The sequence below is a fragment of the Malania oleifera genome, chromosome 9 (assembly GCF_029873635.1).
Source record: "Malania oleifera isolate guangnan ecotype guangnan chromosome 9, ASM2987363v1, whole genome shotgun sequence".
NCBI lineage: Eukaryota > Viridiplantae > Streptophyta > Magnoliopsida > Santalales > Ximeniaceae > Malania > Malania oleifera.
The window spans coordinates 48,681,024-48,699,849 of NC_080425.1; the positions used below are offsets into that span (position 1 = coordinate 48,681,024).

At 31.0% G+C, this 18,826-nt stretch overlaps 1 protein-coding gene across 1 annotated transcript; it reads left to right on the forward strand.

Moving 5' to 3' along the window:
- Nucleotides 1–7,327: 7,327 nt before the first annotated feature.
- Nucleotides 7,328–16,995, forward strand: LOC131164694 (cytochrome c). Its single transcript, XM_058122086.1, has 3 exons — nt 7,328–7,744; nt 13,257–13,390; nt 16,635–16,995. The coding sequence occupies exons 1-3, from the start codon at nt 7,633–7,635 to the stop codon at nt 16,725–16,727; spliced, it is 339 nt and encodes a 112-aa protein (XP_057978069.1). The 5' UTR covers nt 7,328–7,632; the 3' UTR covers nt 16,728–16,995.
- The last annotated feature ends 1,831 nt before the right edge of the window (nt 16,996–18,826 follow it).

The window sequence follows — 18,826 nt, forward strand, 5'->3', positions numbered from 1 at the left end:
ATGCATTTTGGTAAAGGAAGAAGCATTTAGTAAAATTACCTTACACGAGAAAAATTTCTGAAGCAAAAATCCCTACAAAAGCAAGACCAAATCAAATGAATCAAGAATGATTAGAATATTGTAAAAAAGATATTAGAGAAGTACTAGATAAGAAACTAAATAGAAAAAGAAAATCTCCATGGAGCTGCTCTACCTTTTATGTAAGAAATCAAGCAGAGATTGAAAGAGGAGCTCTTAGATTAGTAATTAATTACAAATCATTAAATAAAACACTTCAATGGATAAGATATCCAATTCCAAATAAAAATGATTTACTAAATAGACTCTTTAATGCTTCAATTTTTTCAAAATTTGATATGAAGTCTGAATTTTAGCAAATACAGATTGCAGAAGAAGATAGGTACACCTTTTGGACAATACAAATGGAATGTAATGTCATTTGGTCTTAAAAATGCTCCTTCAGAATTTCAAAATGTGATGAATGAAATATTTAATCCTTATACAAAATTTACAGTAATTTATATTGATGATGTTCTAGTATTCTCAAAAACAATAGAACAACACTTCAAACACTTAAATATATTTTTTGAAGTAATTAAGAAAAATGGTTTAGTAGTCTCCTAGCCAAAATTCAAACTCTTTCAAGTAAATGTTCGTTTCTTAGGCCATAATATCTATCAAAATACTATAACTCCTATTGAAAGAGCTTTGGACTTTGCAGATAAATTTCCTGATGAAATTAAAGACAAAAAATCAATTGTAAAGGTTTTTAGGATGTCTTAATTATGTTGCAGACTTTATACCTAATCTTAGGAAAATTCTCAAACCTCTTTTTAGAAGACATAAGAAAAATCCGCCTACTTGGTCTAAAAAGCATACTTAAGTAGTCAAAAGAGTAAAATATACTCTCAAGACCCTTTCATGCCTTAGCCTACCACATCCAAAAGCTTTTATGATAGTTGAAACTGATACCTCTGACATAGGCTATGGTGGCATCCTTAAATAGAAGTTAGATTCCAAAGAAGTCCTTATTAGGTTTCATTTAGGAGTCTAGTTAGGTCCATAAGTCAATTACTCTACCATCAAAAGAGGTGATTTATCAATTGTTTTGTGCATACAAAAATTTCGAGATGATTTGTTCAATAAAGAATTTTTACTTCGCATTGATTGTAAAAGTGTAAAAGAAGTTTTAGAAAAAGATGTCAAAATTTTGGTTTCAAAGCAGATTTTCGCAAGGTGGCAAGCCATCCTTTCTATTTTTTATTTTCAAATTAAATTTATTAAAGGATCCTCAAATTCTTTACCTAATTTTCTTACAAGAGATTTTCTTCAGGACAAAAATGTCATGACAAAAAGTTAGTGACTATTATTCAAAAGAAGGTTATTCAAAAGAAGGTTCTTGTGAGGGAATCATTATTCAAAAGAGATTTCAGCCGCTCATAAGACCACAGATGCAACCTTTATTCAAGGATAACTTGCAAGAACAAGCTTAACTCCAAAGAAATCTATAGGTTATATCGACAAACCTGTTTTCAGTGATTTATTCACCTTTGAACCAAAGTCGGATTCTGCAACTCCCTTTGAAATGATTCAAAAGTATATTCATAGAGGAGGTCATTTTGACACTCCTGATCCTTCAAAAACTCAAAATTTTTATAAACTTTCTTTAATTGAAACCAATTCGTTTTTCATTGATCATAATTATGATTCAAGGGATATTTCAAGAATCAATTTTTCCAAAATTAAAATCTTAAAGGTTCTTACTCCTGGAGACTGGGGGCAACATCCTAGGACTCCCAAAAGATTCCAAGGCATTTTTATTTCTCAAACCTATGATTATAAAGATTATATTCAAACCTGGTCAAATGCTTTGATCATAAGAAATTTCAGTCATTCTTGACTTATTCATTTTGATCAAAAGATTTTAAGAAACTTTCCAAAATGGTTTCTTTCTTGGTTTCAGTTTTTCGGCCTAGAAGAAATTATTTTTCCCTGAGGCCATTCAAAATGATTTTGATTTCTTTCAAAAAAAATTTCATGATCCTTAGGCGTTCTCTGAACGTTCTTCAAAATTATTACTTTTTTGTTCTCATTTCATAATAACTTGGATTTTCTAATGGGACTACTGTATAGTTCCTGTTGAGATCAATTCCTTATGTCATTCAAAGACATTATGAAGAATTTTCAGAGTTCGTCAGTAGGACAAATTCACCATCCCTGAAGTAAAAGTCAGGGCTTGGCTTGCCCAAAGCTCAGGTCAAAATTTGCCTATTTTCCAAGAGGGTCCGTCATCAAGCTCAAAAGACAAAGCAAAGGAAATTTTTTCAAGCAAAAAGACAATTTTGGAAGACGAAGCTTTGTCATCATGTTCTTCAAAGAAGTCAAAGTCAAAAAGCCTCAAGACTAAAATGCTTAAAATAATTGCTCAATTAAATTCACACAACTCAAACTTATTAGACCATTCTATCAACAGCTCTCTAGGTTCCCTTGAAGATATCAATCTTAATTATTCTCGCATTGGTAACTGGTATGACTCTATGCAAAAGGAGGAAGAAATGGAGATGCCTTCTAAGTCATTTCATTCAAAAGGAGTAAGGTCCCAGTCAAAGAAAAAACTCACAGTTTAAAGCTTTCAAATGGCCGACAAAAGTAAAAGCAACTTTATCAAAAGTTAGGCAAAGTTTATGATGTCGACGCATCCGTCCAAGAGACTTTTTCTTTTCTTAAAAGCACCAAACGCTCCAATCCAAATTTCTTTTTTTTCAATATTCTAATAATATGTCTTGCTTTTGTAGGGATTTTTTCTTCAAAAAATTCTTTTGTGTAAGGTAATTTTACTAAATGCTTTTACTTGACCAAAATGCATTAGGAAAATTTGAGCAAACTTCTTTTTCTAATTTTTATTTAAATTGTTCAATTTTAATTTTGATTTATGGAGATTGTATTCTTTCTTGAATTTTTTTATGATGAATTTCTTTTTGATAACTGCTTTATGTGTTTTCTTTTGTATCATTAATTTCATATTGTATATCTTGAACTGTTGGTTGGTTATATTGTCTGGATGAAATTTCTTTTCCTTTATATCTATCTATTATTTCTCTAATATTATAATCTTTTTTTGAAAATTTAGGTTTTTCTTCTTACATTAATTGCTCCTTTAATTTAGTCAAGTATTTACTTTTGACATCTGAATTGTCTACATGTTCTAACATTTGTAACAAGATTCTACTTTCTTTTGAAATTACATTAAAAGATTTTGAACATTTATCACAAAAACAAAATCCTACTTCTTTAGTACAAGGTTCATTATTATCTTCACAGGATTCTGTTGAATAATCTGATGAGCTGTCTTGAACTTCATTAATTATTTTCTCAGTCTTATGACATTATTTCTTTAGATTCACTACTAACAATTAAAGTTATCATTTGTTTTTTAAGTTTTTCACTACAATCTAATTTCTGGATTTCTTCTTTTATCTTACAGTCTCTACTGTAATGACCCTTTTTACCACACTTGAAACATGTTACTTCTTTCTTGTCTCTGTATTTAAACTTTCTACTTTTCCTCTTACTACTCGAACGTCTATTTTTCATCTTACAATAGTTTTTATCATATCTCTTATAATATTTCTTTGTTGATTTTTTGTTTATGATGTCTTTTAATTTTCCTTGAGGGGCTTGAATCCTCTCATAACCATATTGAGTATAGAAATCACCTAATTCACCTTTATTTTTCTTAAATTCACTTCTTCTCTTTCCAAAATCCACTTCTACCGTCTTCTCCAAAGAACTTTTGCAAGGAACTAATATTAAAAGAAAAAGAAATTAGACTTTTTCTTTGATTGATTTCCTTTTTATCTTTCATCAAATTTTTTTTTAAAAAAATTGAATCATATGAGGAATTGTTGATACTATCGTATTAATATTAGATATTTCAATTATATATATATATATATATATATATATAATAAATGTTACATAACAATTGTCAATTTTATTTTAATTAAATATACATTAAAAATATAATATGTTAATTTAAATGTTTTTAAAATAAACTACTATTTTAATGGTTACGTATTTATAATACTAGAAGTTATACTTCATTTTACCTATATGAATTGTGATCCAGTTTCATTTTAATGTACAATTTTTTTTCTTTGAAATAACTTTATCTTCTTTTCTTTCTTAAGATTTATATTTTATTGGGTGAATAAATAATATTACATCTCCTATCACTCTGATGTTTATAAATGCATACAAAATCGAGTTAGCTAAGTAATCCTGAAAGTCGTATGCGCAATAACTATATGCATTGAAAAATGTTTATCTGTTGGCGCGAAATAGACTTTAAGGACAATGATCCTCCCACACTTCAACTTCTAATAAGCATATATATATTTTATTTAATATTAATTTTATTAATATTTTTTTCCCTTTTGTTATATGGATCTAAAAAACTTTCAATACATTTATATACTATATTATATTCAAATCTGATTCAACACCAAATCTAAAATATCTTCAAACATAGAATAAGAAAAACGAATATCTTTTAATCAAATCTCAAAAAAGCTAATATCTTTTGCTAAATATATATATGGATGTGTGGTTGGGTATTTTATTTTTGGGGCCACTAATAGTTGCGACTCATGTACAATAATTCCTACCAATAACTTTTTATCGGTGAGACTCGTCTGTACAAATTCTTAGTGGGGCATGGAAAAGTTCGTAACTTTTTTTACCATGCCTTCGTGGAGCTAAGAAGGATTCAATTATGCTTTCATCCATTCTTTTCAAGTAAACGTCAAGACTCTTTTCAATAACAATAGTCTTTGTATACTTTTTCAAGTAGACACATGTATTGATAAATGAATTTAACCATAATATTCAACAATGCTCATCAACATAATAATTTCTTAACAAAGTTGTTAAAAATCGACATTGACTCGGGTAATTCTTAGAAAAAGCAATTAATCAAGAAAAAAAAATTAACTTATATTGAAATAAAAATAAAATATAACAATATAATACTAACCTCTCTTAAAATTTCAAAAATCTTTCAAACACCTCAAATTTCTTATATACTCTCAATTTTTTTTCTTATTATGAAATATAAAAAGAAAATAAATTATATATTTTTTAAAATCTAAAAAAACAGTCATAAAATTTTAAAACTATCAAATTTTAAAACTTCAATAAAATCTCTAAAATATATAAAATCACAAAAACATATAATCTTTTTTTTTTCTCAAGTTTAAAAAAAATCAGTATCTTTTATCCAAAATATTATTATTATTGTTTTCAAGATTGCTATTCAATAATTACAAAAAAAATATACATCTTACACAACAATGTTCATGAATTAGTCTTATGCTACATTCAGGAGCATGAATTTTAAAACTTTAGAATTGAATTTGGATGGTTTTGGACAAATTTTAATACAATTTTATGTTACATTTTATTAAAATTTAATACAATTCCAAATTGAGGGTCTTTCCAAATATAAGATTAGTGTTTTAGGCACAATTCACATTTCAAAATTCACGTTGACAGACATTATATAAATCATTTATATTCTTATTAGCAATATATTAAATATAACTAACTTTTACATAATTAAATCAAAATAATAATGGTTTAAGTAGACACGCCATAACCAAGATGGTTTAAACTAATCTTCATTTTGGATTAATAATTTTATTTTAAAAACTAAATAAAAAAATAAGAAAAAAATTATTTTTCATTATAGTTTTTACAAAAAAAAATATTATTTTAATATAATTAAAAATTTAAAAATAAAAAATTAATTGTATTTAAAATTTAAATTTAAATTATTTATTTATGTTAAGACAAAAAACGCTAACCTCAAATGAGATTTGGTAAAATGATAGTAACCTCCCTTGAGACTTTAAAAGTTTCAGAGATTTCTCCTTTGTTTTTAAAAATTCTAATAATCATCATTTAGATTTGTAAAAAAAAAAAAACATAACTTCTCCTTGTATTTTGTAAAAAAAATAAGTTTTTTGAGAAAATGTTAGTATTTTTTGGCAAACTTTAGGGAAAACATATGATATTTTTTAAACCTAATGAGTGATATATAACATTTTAGAAAACTCAAGGGAGGTCTCTGCCTTTTTGCCAAATCTTAAGGGAAGTATCTTTTACACTGTATGTTATTTTATATTTTTAATAATTAAATGACAAAAAAACTTTTTGTAACTCTTATTTTTATTTTTATTATTTTTAATAAGTTGTTCGGTAAGTAATTGAGTAATTTCTTATGTTGCGTTTGGGATGATGAATTTCCTACTTTGGATTTGGATTTAGATTTAAGTGGATTTGGACAAATGTAATATATTTTAATATTATATTTTATTCAAATCTAACACAAATCGAAATTCAAGACCTTTCAAATATACGGTTATTGATTTTTATCCCAAAAAATTTACGAATCGTTTGGTATCATTGTAAAAAATTAGAGAAACGTAAACGAAAAACCTGGAAACAGGAACTAAACACTAGAAGTCAACAACCAGTTTGATTAATATTTATAAAACTAATATAAATTAAAAACTTAATTAAAAAGACACATTTTCATCTTTAAATCAAAATATTTATAAAAATATGATTAAAATAATAAATTACAAATATAATGCATTAAAAAATTATTATATTAAAATAAAATTTATCATAATTATTTTATTTATTTTATTTAATTGTTCCACTTTCAAAATTTACTTTACAATAAAAAATTTATTTGACATGACAATTGAAAAATAGTAAAAATATTTTATAAATGACTTTATTATTATTTTTTGAAATTTATTATATTTTTTTACCTATATTTAAATTCATATAATCATTTAATTTTGATTTTAATTTAAAAATATTTAAAATGAAACTTTAATCCCAAAAAAAACTATTTATAGGTATTAAAATTTTCGATAATAGATTGGCAAAATAATTAAAAATGATAAAATTTGATTTTTAAAATTTTAATTTTTTAATAATAATTAAAAAATAATTAATAAAAATGGGAAATTAATAATAGAAATGAACGTTTTTTTTTTAATAATTTATTTTTTTATTATAAAAAAATAGTAAAACACAACCCTAATAAACAGACTTTAGATTTATATGTTTGAAATATTTTTCTTAAAAATGATTTATCGCCGCTAATATTCCCTAAGCCCAAGAAAATTCAAGAACCGCCACCTTCCAGAAGCTTCAGCAGGGATATTACAAATCAAAGTTAAATTAAATAACTTTTGGACAAACAGGAGCACTCGCTGGAGTAGAAAAATTCGGTGTACTCGAGAATCGAACCCAGTATATTTGGGATGTGCGATAGTAATTGAGTCTGACCCCGTCAGGCACCACGTGTACGTGGCGCGTTCATGCGCTCGTACACTTCGAGCGCGTAAACCCCCATCTAAGGGAGGAGTAATTTGGTGGAAAAGAGCAGAGAGTTTTTTCGTCATTCGAGTTTCACGTGTCCTGTGCAGGCACCGCTTAAGATCAAAGGCGTGTGTACTTTTCGAGCCGTGGAAAAGCCCTAGAAAAACACCTCTGTTTCTCTGATCCGAAGCCATTGTTGATTTGTGCGTGTGAGAGGGGAGAGAGAAGACAGAGATGGCGTCGTTCAAAGAAGCACCGCCAGGAAATCCTGCAGTAGGAGAGAAGATCTTCAAGACCAAGTGCGCCCAGTGCCACACCGTCGAGAAAGGAGCCGGCCATAAGCAAGGTTCTCCCTCTCTCCTTTTATATGATTGGATCTACTTCTATTCATTTTGTATTTGCTAAGTGTTCTTCATTTTCTTAATATTGCATATGTACAATTTTTCATTTTTTTCATTGTTTGAAATTTAAATTTGATGATTGCCTCTGGATGTTCCATATCCTTCCTACGTAGTATTACTAGATCTAACTGCAACAACTTTTTAGTTCCTAGCTGATTGATCTTGATATGGATCTGCAGTATTGAGTCATTTTTCGTTTGGTTGTTTGTTTTATTGTTTTTATCGGTTATTTAGGTATATTTTTAGTTGAATTTATCACAATATTTCTGATAAGATGCCAAGCTACATTTGTGTGTGTGTGTGTGTGTGTGTGTGATTTTTTTTTTTTCTGTTTGCTCTTCCGCACGTTCCGCTTGCTGCTGCGGCGGTGGCTTTGAGCACTACAATATGTATGGTGTAAATTATTATTTTGGGCTATTGAGCTTCGAGCACCACAATTTTGTCTTACTGGGTTCTCTTTTCAATTTATTTCCTCATTCCAATCTATATTTGTAGATCCTACACACGTCTAAAGTCCCACACTCCCACTATGTGTGCGTGTTTGGGGAAGGAAGGCTGGAAGAGTTTTCAGAAGAAAGGTGTAGTCTTTGGAAATGTGTGTGTGCGGAAGAGTGGAAGAGATGGAAGGGAATGCAGGATCTGAAATTTTAGAATTCTAAATTATGAGAGAAGGATTTGAAGCATAGTAGTTCTCAGGTGCGCCTAGGCGCAAGGCGCAGTGAAGCGAAGAGGCTTGCGCCTCAAACCAGGTGAGGTGAGGCGACCTGCAAGAGGCGACGCTAGGCGAGACGAGGCGCACTAGGGCGACAGGCGCAGTGAGTCGCGCCTTGTGAATTTTTAGTCATTTAAAGTAGAGAAATAGCCACAGCCAGACCCGTAGCCCTCATTCGACTCGAACGAACATAGCCCCTAACCCCTCTCGGCCCTTCGAAGCCCTTCGTGAGTTCGTTTTGCAGATTCGAACCAGCAGGAGCCTTTGCGATCCTTCGAACCAGCAGGAGCCTTTGCGATCCTTCGAACCAGCAACGTGAGCTCGTCTGCGAGCCTTCGAACCAGCCGGAAGCCTTTGCTACTTCGTCTTCGAGCTTCGAACCAGGATCGTGAGTTCGTCTTCGACATTTTGAAGAAGCACGACCCTTCGCGACTTCGTTTCCAACCAGCAGGAGCCCTCGCGAGTTCTTCTTCTTCTTCTTCTTCTTCTTCCTGCTGCCTTCTGCTTCTCTTCTTCTTCTTCTTCTTCTTCCTGCTGCCTGCGTGCTGCCTGCTGCTGACTGTTGCGTGCTGCCTGCTGCTTATCTTTTTCTTCTTCTTTATATGTAAGCTTATAAATTAAATATTTTCTTTAATTAATCTAAGCTTATAAATTATAACTAATGCATAATATTTATTTTTTTTACTGAAATTTACTTACTGTTTTTAAATTTGTAATATTTGTAATATTTAGTTTAATTAATGTAAGTTTATAAATTATAACTAATACATAATATTTATTCTTTTTATTGAAATTTGGCTACTTTTTTCCTCTTCTTCCTTATATGTAATTACTAATTAAATATTTTTTCATTAATGCAAGTTTATAAATTATAACTAATACATAATGTTTATTCTTTTTACTGAAATTTAGCCACTATTTTTTAATTTGTAATATTTAATTTAATTAATGTGAGTTTATAAATTATAATTAATACATAATATTTATTTATTTTTATTGAAATTTAGCTACTATTTTTTGATTTGTACTCTTTTCTTTTGATGATGAACTATGTTGAATTGTTTATGCTTTTGGGCTAAATTTTCAATTTTGTAATTGAATTTTTTGACATTTTAAATTCTAATATTACTAGATATTCATATGTTCATATATCAATTACCCCAAATAGACATTTTACGCCATTTTAATAATTGTGCGCCTCACCTTCATGAGGCGCGCGCCTTCGCCTCGCGCCTCGGCTTCAAAGACCCTTTGCGCCTCGGCTCGCGCCTCTAACTACTATGATTTGAAGGGAGAGCAGAAAAAGAAATGGGGAGCATCAGCCCATGTTAAGGTTTTATCTTTGGGCAGCGATGCAGGCGGATGTTAGCAGTAGAAAAAGGGATACAAATTCAAAAGTGAGGGATATTAAGGGTAAAGAGAAAAAGAAATGGGATATGATGGTGGATGGCATGATTTTGCTACTTGATAGTGAGTTTGCTTGTGGTAAAGGTCTGTTGGATGAAAGTCAGGAACAGCAAGGGGTCAGTTATTTATTTTTGGGGATAGTATTTACCTTTATCTTTGATGGAGCATTTTGGAGGGAATTCCTGTTTTTGAGGAAGATGGTCTGGGAGAAGAGCACCAGTGTATGGATAGGATTTTTCCGTTTCTTGTGGAGAAGCTAATGTACAGGATGTAGCATCCCAACACGTTTTGGACAAGGATGGGGCTATAGCATAGTAGTTAGAGGCGCGAGGCGAGCCAAGGCGCAAAGGGTCTTTGAAGCTGAGGTGCGAGGCGAAGGCGCGCGCCTCGTGAAGGTGAGGCACACAATTATTAAAATGGGGTAAAATGTCTATTTGGGGTAATTGATATATGAACATATGAAAATCTAGTAATATTAGAATTTAAAATGCCAAAAAATTCAATTACAAAATTGAAAATTTAGCCCAAAAGCATAAACAATTCAACATAGTTCAACATCAAAAGAAAAGAGTACAAAACAAAAAATAGTAGCTATATTTCAATAAAAAAAATAAATATTATATATTAGTTATAATTTGTAAACTCACATTAATTAAACTAAATATTACAAATTAAAAAATAGTAGCTAAATTTCAGTAAAAAAAAATAAGTATTATGTATTAGTTATAACTTATAAATTTGCATTAATTAAACTAAATATTTAATTAGTAATTACATATAAAGAAGAAGAAGAAAAAGAGTAGCCAAATTTCAATAAAAAGAATAAATATTATGTATTAGTTATAATTTATAAACTTACATTAATTAAACTAAATATTACAAATTTAAAAACAGTAGGTAAATTTCAGTAAAAATAAATAAATATTATGTATTAGTTATAATTTATAAGCTTAAATTAATTAAAGAAAATATTTAATTTATAAGCTTACATATAAAGAAGAAGAAAAAGAGAAGCAGCAGGCAGCAGTCAGCGGCATGCAGCGCACAACAAGCAGGCAGCAGGAAGAAGAAGAAGAAGAAGAAGAAGAAAAAGAGAAGCAGAAGGCAGCAGTCAGCAGCACGTAGCACGCAACAAGCAGGGAGCAGGAAGAAGAAGAACTCGCAAGGGCTCCTGCTGGTTGGAAACGAAGTTGCGAAGGGTCGTGCTTCTTCAAAATGTCGAAGACGAACTCATGATCCTGGTTCGAAGCTCGAAGATGAAGTAGCGAAGGCTCCCGGCTGGTTCGAAGGCTCGCAGACGAGCTCACGCTGCTGGTTCGAAGGATCGCGAAGGCTCCTACTGGTTCGAATGTGCAAGACAAACTCACGAAGGGCTTTGAAGGGCCGAGAGGGGCGAGGGCTATGTTCGTTCGAGTCGAAGGATGGCTACGGGTCTGGCTGTGGCTATTTCCCTACTTTAAATGACTAAAAATTCACAAGGCGCGACTCATTGCGCCTGTGGCCCCAGTGCGCCTCGTCTCGCCTAGCGTTGCCTCTTGTAGGTCGCCTCGCCTCACCTGGTTTGAGGCGCAAGCCTCTTTGCTTCACTGCGCCTTGCGCCTACTTTTAACTACTATGGGCTATAGATGTCGGTTACAAGATGAAATGAAGTATGACATTTGTTTGGCTTGTGACACAAGAAAAGTGAAGAAAGGCCAACAAAGATTACCTAATTTGTGGTGTTCTGTGAATTATGACACCAGGGAATTAAAGAGGGGTTCTCTAAATTAGGATCTTTTAGATTTTTCTTCCTTTTTTTGTTTTATTTTTTTCTTTCTTTATTTTTTTGGGAGAATCTCTTTTCCTCCCTTAGATTGTAACTGTTTTTATTCATCCTTAATATATTTCTCTTTCTTCATTAAAATTTTAATAATAAAAATTAATGAATGCTTTGCAAAAGGGGAAAAAACGAAGTTCTTTTCAGTTGGTACAGGAATTGAATTATGTCTTGCACAAAATATTTCAAATTTAAATCTTAAGACTATTTTAGTTAAATTTCGATTGGTTCTTTTGTCTAACTTATTGCAAGAATTAGAAAATTATTGTCCTATATTAAAATGATATGGACTTCAATATGTAGTTTACAGTTTATAGTTTATAGTTTATAGTATAGATTTTGATTTATGTATTTATTTATTTTTTGGGTGGGGGAGGGTTCTTGGGACTCACTCAGGTTAGGTATGCTACTAAGGAATTAAAGTTGTTACAATCGGACCCATTCAATTAATAATACCTAGCTGAGAACCATTTCTTATTAATTTTTCCTGTGACTTTCAATTCATTCAAAAGCATTTCCATTTCTCTCATCAAATTATTAAAACTGCTTGAGTAGCATTCAATCCAACCCCCCCTTTTTCCCTGAGGAAAGAATCCTTCCTAGCTTGTTGCTCTGATCCTACCCACTTTATCTGCCACTACCCTATTTGCCAAGCATAAGTATGAGTCCATAGAACTCTTGTGTACCTGCAATAAAATAAAATGTGATCAATTGCTTCCCCTGATATTTGCATTTTGCTCCAAAAACACTAACTGGTTGTACATATCTTCTTCTTCACTAAATATCAGTAGTGAGATATTCTTTTCCAAGTGACTGCCCATCAACAAAAGGCGATCTTAGGAATGAACATTGGTTCTCCTCCCAGTTTTCCCAGGGAATTAGTTGCCTTTGTCTCTCCTTTGTTTGAAAATTATTTTTGTTCTGTGTAGAGCAAGAAAATTAAGGCTGTGGTTGGTACCTTTAGCCCTTCTCCTTTGGGAGGCTACGTTGTCATGGATGATATTATTGAGCGTGTGATACTCTTTAACTTCATGCAAATGAGTTTTTAATTATATTTTTTCCCCTTCGCAATTAAGCACATGGAAATTGAGTTGTTTGTTGTTTTTCCCCCTATTCAAATTAAGTGTGTTTTTTTAAGTTTTGAAAAGCTGTAAGAATGAAGCTTGCACTGTAAGAAAAGTCACTAAAAATTGACATAATGGACATCTTTTGAAAAGGTAGTATGGACTAAGAAGTGAGTAGACTGTTAAAATATCTATGGTTATAGATTAATTTTTTCTTAATATTTAAATACTTGCGTTATATTTCTTATTATCCGGATGGCAGTTCAGATTTGAGAGATGATCTTGTTTTGTTTTTGGATCTTGTAATATTTGGTAGTAAACTCTTTGTTTTATGCCTTCTCTGCAAGTAATCATGTGTTCCTCAAGTTCCTTATTGTAATTCCTTGTTTCTGCTGCCAAATTTTAAATTGAAAATTTTAAGGATAATTATTTCTCGATTGTTCCTTGGAAATTTGTAGGACCTAATTTAAATGGCCTTTTTGGACGACAATCTGGTACAACTGCTGGGTACTCCTATTCAGCTGCTAACAAGAACATGGCTGTTATGTGGGAGGAGAACGCATTGTATGATTACCTGCATAACCCTAAGAAGGTATGATTCAATGAAGTATACTTGAAATTTTTTCTTCATCATGAAAAATATTATGGATATACATGAGTCCTGTTCCATTTTGCATGATTCTTATATTTTAACATGCTATAAGGGTTGGAAAATATTGGTCCAAGGTTTATCATCAGTTTTGATAGGATTTTTCTGGCATGGTACAAAACTGGATCTGGAAACTTTCAAAACAAAGCAATTAAATATCCAACGAATAATACCCTAAAACTGAAACTGAAGTTTCTTTGTGGTTGAGTATTTTTAACCCTTCTTTGGCTCTTAACACACTCCCTCGCCTCTCCTCACCCCCCCTTATCCGAAAAAGAGAAAAAAAGTATGGAGGTCACTGGCTGTCTTAGCTGTTTTATTTTTTTGCCTGAACTTGGATTTTGAAGATGCTAAATTGTCAGTGGCAATCAAAATGAACAATTTTGTTGAATTGTTAGTGTGTATTTGATTGGATATAAATGTGAATGAAAGAAACTGAGATTTGACTTGAGAAATTCTTTAATGGTAGGCAGGTAGAAACAGGATAGTAAAGGAGATGAATCTGTTCAAGATTGCTTTTTTGGTTGCAGTAATCGTGGTCTTAAGTGTAGTAATGTGTTCTTCAGCATTGGGCAGTGGAAATATGTCTATTCTAGAACCAATATTTCCTTATTGGATGTTTGGAAGAATGCAAAAGTTTTAAATATATTTTAAAATCTCTTCAATAAATATCATATGCAAGTCCCTCTTCTTTTCCCTAAATTTTTCCATTAACCTTCGTAAAAGATATATAGCTTCAGTGGTAGATTTCGTAGGCATAAAACCAAATTGATTTTCTGAGACCTTCGTTTCTAACCTTAATCTTTGTTCAACTACCCTTTCCCATAGTTTCATCATATAACTCACAAGTTTAATTTCACAATAGTTATTACAATGTTGAATATCTCCTTTATTTTTGTATATAGGTATTAAAGTGTTTTTCCTCCATTTCTTTGGCATTTTCTTTGTTTTATTTTTTATTTTTGTATTAAATAAATTAGTTAACCATATAATTCTATTATCACCTAAGCATTTCCGAACTTCAATTGAGATGTTATTTGGTCCCATAGCTTTTCCATTTTTCATCTTTTTAAGTACAAATTTAACTTTGTTGACTCTAATTTTGTGAATAAATCTCATATTTTTAGTCCTTTTCTCATTTGACAATTTTAAGTTTAACCCTTCTATTTGGTTTTCATTAAATAACTTACGAAGGGAACTTCACCATCTTTCTTTAATGTCTTCGTCCTTAACCACGACAATATCTTCCTTACTTTTTATACATTTTACATTTCATAAGTCCTTACTCTTCCTTTCTCTAGCTTTAGTAGGTTTAAATATATCTCTTTCCCTTTCTTTTGTATTTAATCTATCATACAAACTATTAAATGATCTGTATTTAGCTTCACTAACGGACTTTTTTGCATTTTTCTTGCCTCTTTATACTTTTCAAAGTTATCCCTGTTTCTACATTTTTGCCACTTGTTATACCAAATTCCTTTTGTCTTTATGATATTTTGTACATCTTTATCCCACCACAAACTTTCTTTGCTATTCGAGAATCTTCCCTTGGATGCACCTAGAATCTCTTTTGCTATCTTTTTAACAGAGCTAGCTAATTTACTCAAAAAAGTATTTGTATCTACCCTATATAGGATATTCCAATCTCCATTTTTGATCATTTTATTTTAAAATTTTATTATAATTTCTCCTTTAAGGTTCCACCACCTAGTTCTCTTACACTGGTTTATTTTATCTTTTTTCTTCCATTTTTTAATACATATAGCTAACATTAAGACTCTATGTTGTGTGGTTAGGCTTTCACGTGGATTTGCTTTCTGGCTAAGCCTTGTTCAAGTGAAAGCTGAAACATGTGCTTGTAGTATTTTCCGTAGAAAAAGTATTTTTGTTTATCTAGACGATCATCGATATAATAGAAGAAAGAGTTCAGGAATTACTAAATATGGGAGTATAGAGGCGCAGTCAAACGTCAAAAAGAAAAAAAGGCTTGATTGAGTATCGAGGACTTAAGAATTTAGGGCCTAATACCAAATCCAAAAGATCCCAATGAATGTAGATTGATTTTTTTTGTTCATTTTTGAGGAAGTGCATCTTACCCAAATTTTTTTCTATTATGGCACGGAACAGTAGTATCATTTGTGTAGATACATGAATTGCTTTATATATATGGATTGGTCTGAATTGAGAGAAAAAAAAAAAGGATTGAACTTGAAATCTTTTCTGGAGATATTCATTTTTCTGGAGAGAGACTGGCATTTTGATACCATCAGGAATGGGAAAAACAAATTCCAAGGAATTCCTAAAATTTAAAAATTGGATATCCAACGGATTACACTTACCAAGAAAAAATATTTTGTTTTGGTTCGACTTGTAGTCACATATGAAGAAATAGCATGCTGTGTAAATTTAGCGACACTTTTCCCACAAGATTTGTTGCAGTGGCCCTATGGAGCGCATTTGAAACTAATTTTTGATACTGGACATAATAAGTAGTTTAGAGGGGAATAGATGTTCTAGGTACAGGATAAGCATTGTGTTAGATTGTATTATTGTTGGGGAATATGCCAAGAGAGCATTTTTTAATTTTTTAATTTTTTAATAATGCACCCAAAGAGAATGGAAACTGACTAAATTTTCCTGGAACGCAAGCTATAAGCTAATAATATTAGTTCCTTTTAATCAAATCAATTAGCCTTTTTTAGGAATGCATTAAGGTAGAATGGTAATAAATTCATTTATATTTTCCTAACAATCAAATGGGAGGCAAAGGGATGCATTTGAGTTTTGACCTTTCTCCTAGTGGACATGTGCAGTCCGGTTTTGTTTTGGAAGAAGGGATAATAGCATGAATTGTGTAACAATGGTGCTTTTCAATGCTCTTGATGTTTGAAAAGCTTTTTAGCCATTGCTCGAACTTTCAAACAAAAAGAGCAGTTTTGGCATCATTGCTCCCACTTTGGAAATTTTGCTCCTAATGTTGTGCTCCACGGCTGCATGGTTTGTAGACCAACAGTTACTGTGCATGCTTGGTAGGAAGATGGTATATAGATGAATTGCCATTTAATTAATTAATACATGCCTCATCAGTTTTTATATTTATTTTTTTATTTAGTTGGAACAGTTATAATGAATTGACAAACAATGGACGCACTGACATATATACTCTTTAAAATCTGGTGTTTTGCAGTATATACCGGGAACAAAGATGGTTTTCCCTGGATTGAAGAAGCCGCAGGAGCGTGCAGATCTCATTGCTTTTCTTAAACAGTCGACTGCTTGAGGTTTTTCGATTGATAGCTTGCTCTTTTTGTATTTTCAAAAAAAAAAAAAAGGGAATTGTGGTGCTAATTAGAATTCTTTTTTCTCGGGAGAGGACTCATTATTATTCCTCTTTAAATAAGACCTCCAACACCATTTGGAAATGTAGGTCAAATAGTGCAGCAATTTTTTGAATGTAATGACCGTGTGCAGTTGGTTCAACATTTTTCATGATCAGACAACTGGTTGATGAAATGATTATTTTTTTGGGGTTCCCAATATGGTGAAAATATTTCTGGGCTGTCTCGTTCTGTTTGGTGGTTTTTGTGGTGCCTCGCACTTATTTTTCTTTGGCACATTTTTGTAAAATCAGTATGGCAGGGGCAATTTAGCAGTGTAGTCAATACAAAGGGAACCAGGTAGGGGGTGAAAAAAGGTATGCGTGTTTTGATTTCGATCTTTTAGGCTTTGTTTGGAACTTGAAAGAAAATTTGAGGAGTTGTTTTTTCTTGGAACTTGAATAATATTGTGGGAAAGAAATAAAAAAATTGGAGGATTTTTTAGGACTCCATAGCGTCCTCTCAGGAAACTACCCTTTAAGCCCCCAGCCCTTCTACCTAATGTTCCCTCCCTGTTGCCCCTGGCTCCCTTAAAAAGGAGCCAGGAGAACTGCTTAATGCTCAGGTTCAACGAAAGGAGTTTATTGTGTGTGTGTTTGATTACTGAGGAATATATATATATATATATATATATATATATATATATATATATAGTTTATTTTGTGTGTGTGTGTGTTTGATCATCGAGGAATATATATATATATATATATATATATATATATATATATATTAAATTAGTAATATTTAATTTTGGCAAGTCTTTGGTCATATAATATAAATTTTTATTTGTAGTAGTATTTGAGAATGGTGGAAAATGATTAAAAAACATTTCTTTTTAACAAAAATTTTGATTGACTTGTGATCTGCGAAGTGATTATTTCTTCAATGGCTTGTGTGCTTGTGTACAGTGAAATGTTAATGTGACGTAACATTAACATTGTTGTGTATTATGGAAAAAAAAGAATGTTCAATTCTTTAATAAAATGAATTTGAGTAAAGTTTAACACTACATCATTTCCATTCATGTAAGCATGAAGTCTTTCGATTATATATATATATATATATATATATATATATATATATTACGCTAACATTTGGACCTACAAAATTTATGGGAATGTTAATTTCATGGCATCTTTCAAGATTTTTGATCAACATCTTAAGTCATGTTAATTTAAGCATGAAAATTCAATGTGGTGGTCATATTCACATGAAAGAATTCTCATAAAATACAGGATCTTATTCTCTCCTCTTCTCATGATTGGATCAAATAGTTTTCACTATTTTGAGTTTTGGACAATAATGTTCTATGATAAAATATAATTATATTTCACTTATTAGCACTGAAGGAGTTCATGAATGAATTCGATATATATGGGTGAGTATTAACTTGATCGAAAAGTTTACGTCTATTGGGTCTTGATCTTAACCATATACATCAGCATCCATTATTTACTTAATTTTTTTTTATTATGGGATAAATTTATGAGTGAAATTCTTAACGAATCTAATAAAAATATTCTCATGTGGTAAACATCTTATTCTAGGAATGAGATTCTCAAAACTGTTATTAGATGGGAACATTTTTTATCCCATAAAAAAGATGACCCTCCATGAGGCAAACATCTTATTATTGAGAATTGAGATTTTCAAAAATATCATTGCATGGAAATATTTTATATTCCACCAACCAAATGCCCCTTACGTGTATAATTTGTTGTAGTTGTCATCGATGGGAGTACCACATTACTTTCTATTAGATCATTCACAATTTTTTCAAGTCAAATAAATAAATCTAATATGAGTTCCAGTTTATTTAAATTATTTGACATTCTTTATGCAAAAAAATCTCTTATTTTCTTATAAACACTTTTTATTAAAAGAAATAAATAATAAAAAAAAGAAGAGACTCAATAAAATTTTTCATGTCGCAATTCCTCAAAATGCTTCAATTCATTTAAAATTATAGAAAAAAAAAATCTTGATTAATTACCAACCCACC